General features: G+C 40.6%; 2 protein-coding genes across 2 annotated transcripts; both read left to right on the plus strand.

The window, feature by feature from the left end:
- The first annotated feature begins 342 nt into the window (after window positions 1-342).
- Window positions 343-774, plus strand: RNASE12 (ribonuclease A family member 12 (inactive)). The gene has a single exon (XM_004390014.3). It carries the CDS (start codon window positions 346-348, stop codon window positions 772-774), a length of 429 nt encoding a protein of 142 aa, XP_004390071.2. The 5' UTR covers window positions 343-345.
- A 6,550-nt stretch (window positions 775-7,324) lies between these two features.
- RNASE11 (ribonuclease A family member 11 (inactive)) lies at window positions 7,325-7,948 on the plus strand. Its single transcript, XM_004389999.1, has one exon. The coding sequence runs from the start codon at window positions 7,325-7,327 to the stop codon at window positions 7,946-7,948; it is 624 nt and encodes a 207-aa protein (XP_004390056.1).
- The last annotated feature ends 449 nt before the right edge of the window (window positions 7,949-8,397 follow it).

Consider the following 8,397-nt stretch of genomic DNA (forward strand, 5'->3'; position numbering starts at 1 on the left):
AAGGATTCAGGGGAAATGGATGTGGTACCTACAATCAAGTAGCTTGAGGAGGCAAAACAAACACAACAGCAATAATTAGGAAACAGTTGAATACCAAACTCTGAGAGCTGAAATAGTCAGGTATGGCTTTCTGGAGGAGCTATACCTCTAGTTGGATCTTGCAGGGTCAACTTGATTTTAATTAGCGGAGAAAAGAAAATAAAATGTCTCAAGAATCAGGGGAGGGGGGCAAAGTCAGAGATGGGGCAGGAGGCATCTAAGACTACCTCTATTACTTCTGTCTCCCCTTACTCTATAGGAGTTACAGCAAGAGATGCAAAGGGACTCATACCCCTGATAATATTAATGGTGATCATTTTCCTGCTGCTTCTCTTCTGGGAAAATGAGATGAGTGAAGAATCAGGGATGCCAACCTTAGAGCAGCTGCACGTGGACTACCCTCAGAGTGACGTTCCTGTAAGGTACTGCAACTACATGATCTTACAAAGAGTCATCAAGGAGCCTGACAACACCTGCAAAAAGGAGCACGTCTTCATCCATGAGAGGTCTCAAAAAATCAATGCTGTCTGCACTTCTCTCAAGAAGATGGCTTGCCGTAACCATTCTACCCTTTCCTGCTTCCAGAGCAGGATAAAGTTCAAAATGACAGCCTGTGAGCTCATCGAAGGTACCAGATATCCTGCCTGCAGGTACCACATTTCTCCCAAGGAGGGGTTTATTCTTGTCACTTGTGATGACATTGGGGCAGTTAATTTCCAGGGATTTATTGAATAACTTGAGACCAGCACCTGAGTCTGAGATCCTCTCTTCTCCTTTCTTATTGGTACTGGTGCTGATTCTTCTTGAAGTGGACCTGAACTATGGACATGGGTAATGTCTTGAGTGAAATGACTAGCTGCCAGTCATTTATCCTTCCAGTATTGCTGAGCTGGAATCTTTTTATTCTGCTTCAATTAAAAAAAAAATCTTTACTGAATTAAACCATGAACTTTGCATGTGTTTTAATTTCTTGTCCCTTGTCTCTGGATCATTTGGTGAGAGCCAAGGGTGAATCTTAGGCAGGGATGGAATTAGGGTAAAGTGAGTGAGGTGCTCACTTCAGGTACAAAATTTAAGGGGGCACCAAAAAAACTAGTAAGCTAGCTAAATCATGTTTTAACTCAATATTTAAAAAAAATCAAAATTAATGCAAAGCTCCCCAGTGAACAAAATATCTAATGTTTAAATAGAGACCTGAATGGACAGGGCTGGGATTAGGGTGAGGTGGTGGGTGTGAGTCGTGCCAGTACAAGGTCAGACCTTGTTATTTAAGATTTTAGTAGTTGTTCGTTAGGGATTTCTTTTTTTGCATTAATTTTTAAAAATTGCTTTAGAATATTATTTATCTTGATTACCGAGTTCTTTGGTGCCCCCTTAAATTTTGTCCCTGAAGTGAGTGCTTCATTTACCTCATTCACAATTGGAGTCACCTCTTAGTGTCTTTTCTAAAGATGGTATATATAACTCAAGCTGCATCTGTCCTATTCAGCAGCTCCTTCTGTGCCTCGAAAGGAAAGAGAGATCAGAAGAAACCTGACTGATCAGAAACTATTTCCCTTAAAGACAGCGGAGAGAAATAAATAAAGATTTCCCGGGGTAGGGGAGGGATTGAGACGCACAGAGCTCAGGGTATCTCCTCTTTGCGTTTCCCAGAGGGCATAGAGAGGACTTTGGCCCACAGTAATAACTCTTTTCCCCTTTTTGTTCTTACAACTTGCTTTATTACCCAAGTTCAGCTATGGACATAGTATCCTTACAGTCAGAGGGTGAAAGGAAAAAAAAGGGAAGAGAAAGAGAGGCTTTTAAATCTTGGAATTTGACCAAATCCTGTTTCCCTCTGAGCATTAGTTTCCTAATCTGAAAAATAAGAGGCTTGAGCTGGATACTCTTCGAGGTTCACTCCTGGTCTATTTACCCCACAATTCAATTTCTTAGGTAGTGTGGTGACTGGGCTTGCTGGAGGGAAGGGTTAATATTGGGGAGGAATAAGAAATAAGAGATTGACTAATGGACCACAACTACCATGGCCTCAACAAGACTGAGTCCAATACAACTAGATGGTGCCCAGCTACCAACACTGACTGCTCTGACCGGGATCGCAACAGAGGGTCCTAGATAGAGCTGGAGAAAAATGTAGAACAAAATTCTAACTCACAAAAAAAGACCAGACTTACTGGCCTGACAGAGTTCAGAAACCCCCAGAGTATGGCCCTTGGACACCCTTTTAGCTCAATAATGAAGTCACTCCCGAGGTTCTCCCTTCAGCCAAAGATTAGACAGCGCCAGAAAACAAAACGAGACTAATGGGGCTCAAAAGTCCAGGGACAAGGACTAGAAGGCAGGAGGGGACAGGAAAGCTGGTAATAGGGAACCCAAGGTTGAGAAGGGAGAGTGTTGACATGTCTTGGGGTTGTTCACCATTGTCATAAAACAATATGTATACTAACCGTCTAATGAGAAAATATTTGTTCTGTAAACCATCTAAAGTACAATAAAAAAAAAAAAAAAGAAATAAGGGATAGTTGGAAAATAAGGGCCAGATTGTGGGGTCACTAACTCTAAACTACACAGTTTCACTCCTGTATGAGAGCCAGAGACTCTCTCAGTGAGCTGTGTGGGCATGAGAGACTCACAAGCTTCAGAGAGCCCTCTCCATCCTGATCTCGGTTGAGAGACTTCAATTCTTCCATTGTTGATTTGGACTTAATTCAAGGCCATATCAAAGAAGGAGATATACCTGTGTTAGCTCTGTGTTTTGTAAACACCAAGTTCTAACTGATAAGATTTATGGGGAGGGGTGACAATCATGAGTAAAAGATACTTTGTAACCTTGTCAGTAGTCCAGGCTTACCCATCTCATGGCTTCTTTTTCCATCAGGGGTGGCCCTTTCATGCTGAGTTTCGTTATTCATTTCTCTGTGTGAATCCCATTGTCACTGTTGTTGCCTTTATGGAAGTTTGAGTGCCACCAAGGGAGCAGAGCTCTTAGCATCTGAATAGAAGCTGAGCAGGAACAGGTGGTCCCTAGCATGTGACTTGCTGGGCCTTGGTAGCCATATTTCCCAGAAAAACCTTAAAAGTGGCTAAACGTGTCCTTTAGGCCACTGCTTTTACTTTCTGAATTCTGATTCCTTTTCCTATCCATCTCCCTAGGTTTCATTGTCCTTTCTTTTCTTCCCAGTACTTTCCCTCTTTCTCCCCAACCTCTTCCTTTTTTTTTTTTTTAATATTTTATTGTACTTCAGGTGAAGGCTTACAGAACAGATAGTTTCTCATGTAACAGTAACACACATGCTGTTTTATGACATTGGTTAACAACCCCACAACATTTTAACCCTCTAAATTCTCAACTTTTTTTTTCTTTTCTTTTGTGAAAATACACATAGCCAAAGATACGCCATTTCAAAAATTTTTTTTTTTCATACACATTTAAGTGACATTGACTACGCTCTTCTAATTGTGCTGTTATTCTCACTTAAGATGAAGGCTTACAGGACAAAATAGTCTCCCATTTAACAGTTACTACAAATGTTGCCCTATGACAATGGTTAACAATCTCACAACACATCAACAATATCCTTACTCTACTTTGTGTTCCCTATCATCAGCTTCCTACTCCCCTTCTGCCTTCTGGGCCTTGTCACTGGACTCCTGTACCTCGTTACTCTCATGGTTTTACTGGGCTGTCCACTCGCAGGCTGATCAGTGAACCTTGAAGGTAACTTTACCACTGAGCTAAAAGGGTGTCTGGGGGCCATACTCTCGGGGTTTCTCCAGTCTCCTTTAGGCCAGTAAATCTGGTCTTTTTTTTTTTTTTTTTTTTTTGTGAGTTAGAATTATGCTCTACATCCTTCTCCAGCTCTGTCCAGAACCCTCTGTTGTGATCCTGGTCAGAGCAGTCAGCGGTGGTAGCCGGGCACCATCTAGCTGTACTGGACTCAGTCCGGTGAAGGTCTTGGTAGCTGTGGACAATTAGTCCTTTGGACTAATCTTTTCGTTGTATCCTTTTCTCTTCATTCTCACTTGCTCCCGAAGAGATGAGACCAGTGGAGTATCTTAGATGGCCGCTCACAGGCTTTTAAGACCCCAGACACTACTCACCAAGGTAGAATGTAGAGCATTATCTTTATAAGTAGTGTCATGCCAATTGAGCTAGATGTTCCCCGAGACCATGGTCCCCAGAGCCCTCCGTCCAGCAACTCAGTCCCTCGGGGAGTTTGCATCTGTCCATGGGGCCTCCATGACCTTTCCTTGTACAGGTTGTGTTAGTTTCCCCTGTATTGTGTACTGTCTCACCCTTCACCCAAGATCCCAACCTCTTCCTTTTAATTAAAAAGAAAATCTTGCAGATAGAAGCATTCCCATCAAAGTGTAAGTAACTGAGAATGTTCAATGGAATCTATCCTCAGAGTATGTTAATTCAATAGGAATAAAAGTCCAATTCTAATGAATTGTGTCATTTTAGATATTTGACTATGGCTCACACACTTTGGACATGTTATCAGAAAGGGTCAGTCCCTGGAGAAGGACATAATGCTTGGTAAAGTAGAGGGTCAGGAAAAAAGAATAAAGGTCCTCAAAGAGATGGACTGACACAGTGGCTACAACAATGGGCTCAAGCATAACAACAATTGTGAGGATTGTGCAGGACCAGTTAGTGTTTCATTCTGCTGAACAGCCTCGACTACACCTAACAACAACAACAGACATTTGTATTTTGACAAGATCTGATTTTTTTTTTTAATGGGCATCTAGTAGCTTCAAATCAAACTCAGGCAGCTGTGACTCTTGCCTACTTGAAATACAGACTTCCAGAAAGCTAGGAGCCTCTGTATTGCTTGTCTTCTGTTTATTTTTCTCTTCATTGTCTTTCTGGAAATAATAGGAAAACTAATATCACTTCACTATTGATGTGGACGGTAGAAGGTTGGAAAATATTGTAAATTCCCTACAAATTCCTTGTCTCTCCCCCCTTTAACATTCATCAAGACTGTGCTCAAGGCACCCTCTCCAGGCACTCACGTGAACACATCCACTTAATTCTTAATAATCTATCAATAATCCATCAACCCAGTTATTAACCGAACCAAGACCCATTGCCATCAAGTCGGTTTTGACTCATGGCAACCCCAAGTATTACACAGTATAACTGCTTTATAAGGTTTTCTTGTCTATAATCTTTACAGAAGCAGATCACCAGCCGTTTCTTCTGCAGCACTGCTTGGTGGGTTTGAACTGCCCATGCCAACCTGTAGGTTAGTAGTTGAACACAAACCATCTGTACTTCCAGGGACACAGACCAAATTATTAAGGCATATGTATTCTTGGAGCTGGGTCTTAGCTCTAATGTACACATAAACCAGTTGCTATCAAGTTGATTCTGTCTCATGGTGACCCCATATGTGTCAGAGTAGAACTGTGCTCCGTAGCGTTTTCAACGAAAACTTCAGGCCTTTCTTCCAAAGTACCTCTGGGTGGACTCAAACTACTGAACTTTTGGTTAGCAGCTGAGTGTTTAACTGTTTGTATCACCTAGGAACTCCAAATGTCATACATATGACATTTTAAAATCAAGTATGATAGTTTTTTTTTTAAAGTCCAAGTGTATTAATGCCAGGTGAGTGGAATAAGAAGTAAATGATAAGAAGTTCAGAGGAGTCCAAATGGGTTTGTTAGACTTCAGTGGTTGAGAAAGTACGTAAAAGAAAGAATAGAATTATGAAAAATTTAAAGAGGCAGAAAAGAAAGAAGCAAAAATGGAGAGACAGCATAGGATGTACTCAGAGAAGAATGAGCTACACAGGTTTGACTAAAGCAAGCTTGTGTAACAAAATGAGATATAAACCTTGAAAGATAGGATAGATCAAGTAGAGCCTTGACTACTGGGCTCAGGGGATTAGACTTCCTCCCGTAGGCAATGAGGAATATTTCATGTTTTCTGAAACAGTGCTATTGCAAGTGGTATTTTTAGAAAAGTGCATATTGAAGGGATCAGATGGGGCAAGTAGTGGTGATTAGGAGGTAAGTAAGGATGATAATGCAGGATATATATGTATAATGCAAGGATTCTCTTAAAGGGAGTAAAGAAAAAAAAAGAGAAATGGGATCTTTCTTGAGCAAGAGAAAGAATTATGCCCCTAAATAAACATACTTTCTGGGATTCCTATTATGAATTTTCCGGCGTTGACTTCCAGTAAAGTATTTTCTACAGTGATCAAAGTGTGTCGTGTTGGTAACAAATATTGTTGAGAAACTAGTGTGTGTATGCTGTATGGAATAAAAAGAAGCAGAGACTGTGTTCCACGCCAAGGAAGTTTTCAGCCTTAATAAGAGGGGGGAAGAGACTAACATGTATCAACTAACCAGAAAAACGTAAAAGATCATGTAATATGAAGTTCAACATAATCTTTGCTGTAGTACTTCAGAAAAACAAAAAAGAAAAATCACTTTGGGTTAAAGTAGACAGGGAAGATTTACAGAAGAGGAAGCAGTCAAGCTCCTCAGGCATTGGGATTCTGACTTGTCAAATGGACACTTTGTTCAGTTCTCTGAGAGTTCTTGGTTCCACATTGTTTCCTCCTTCTGTCTCGTACAATTCTATCCATCCCTTTCATGCCCCTCCTTCCCTCAGTTAGACCCAATAACAGCAGCTCCCAGGAAACAAATGCAATTTTATTTCTAGCCCTCCAACAAACTGGAATTATTCTCTACAGGTCCGACTTGCCAAAGGAACTGGTAAAGAAAGAAATCCCATGACTGACAATGGGCCGGGAAGGAAAGGAGAGATGGGGAAATGACATTGTGTTTTTGTCAAGTTGGCTGTCATGTGCAAGTACTGTGTGAGACTGTAATAATAGTGAAGAATGTGCTGGGTGAGATAATTGTACTCCACCATGGTGAGATTATAGACCCCACCAATGAGATTATAGATAAGGAAAAAAGGAAGAGAAATAACTAGTTGGTGCTAGGCACTTTAAACATATTATCTCATATAATTCTCACCTCCGTTCCCCCCACCCCCCACCCCCACCTTTTGTCCAGATGGGGAAACAGAAGTTAAATGAGGTAGAATAAATTGTAAGTGGATTTGAACCTGGATCTTCAGACTCCACTACTGATTGACTTTTTCCTACATGTTAGTTCCATACATGTATATGAACTTACATGTAGGGATAAATCCTGGGAAAACTGACATAAGGAAAAGAGAGCTGTTTCCTTAATTTGCTCCTTGTTTTTATCTTTCCCCTTTTATCTTTATTGCAGAAGAGATTACACTGTATCTGAGATGGAGACTTTTTCTCTGTTACTGCTGGATCTGGGGTTGGTTCTTGCGGGAACCTCAGGAAGCACAATGGAGATAATTAAAGAAGAATTTTCAGAGGAAGAGATGGAATATGACATAGCAAAAAGTGGCCAAGAAAAACAGACAATTGAGGTATTCATGAACTCAGCCCTGTTTGATAAAAATACCAGCCTCAGCATGTCCAAGGATGTTATGTCTTCCTCATTATTGACGCTCAGAAGGTTACATTATAACTTTTCCAAGGAAAATAGTCTAGTTAATGGCAAGGAGTATTGTAATGCTGTGGTGGTCTGGAGAATTGTGTCAGAAGCTAATAGATCATGGAAGTTGAGAAATAACTTCATCCATGGCTCCACAGAAATGATCCATGGAATCCACAAAATTCCCAGTTGCAAATGTGAACCAAATCTTGATATGGTTCGAGGCAATATGGTGGAACCAAGATGTTATGAAAGCCCAGAACTGCATACCACTATATGCCAGCTCACTACAGGAAAACAATTCTCCAGATGCCAATACCACAGTGTTACCTCATTAAAGAAAATGTTGATAGTGCTGACAGGTCATTCTCTAATGAGCTGGCTAGTTAGTGTCTCTAAGTTGTAAATCCCAGTGGGCTTTGAGACTGGGGTCTTTCTAAACAAAGGAATATTCATTCTCATTTCTTTCCTTCTATTATTCCCATCTACCCTCTAGCACCATAGTAGACTCTTGATTATTTATACAACTTGTGCGAAAAATCCAAAACTGTAAGTAGTTCAATTAGAATTTATAACTGCTCCTGAAGTTCAGATTTTCATTCACTTTCTCTCTCTATCTCTCTCACACACACACATAGTTTCTCTGAACCAAACCATCCTTAGCTATAAAGCCAAGAAGCTGAGTACACTCAACAGGGCAGAATTAAGGGAAGAAGACACAAAGGGAACGTGGATAATTGAAAGTTAGTTGGACTGCCACTGAAACTATTCAGAGATACAGTCGATGAATGTGGAAGGCATTATTATCACTGCATTTCTTTAAAAAACAATGTGCATTGATGCGTTCACACAAAT

This window comes from Trichechus manatus, unplaced genomic scaffold (assembly GCF_000243295.1).
Source record: "Trichechus manatus latirostris isolate Lorelei unplaced genomic scaffold, TriManLat1.0 scaffold00273, whole genome shotgun sequence".
NCBI lineage: Eukaryota > Metazoa > Chordata > Mammalia > Sirenia > Trichechidae > Trichechus > Trichechus manatus.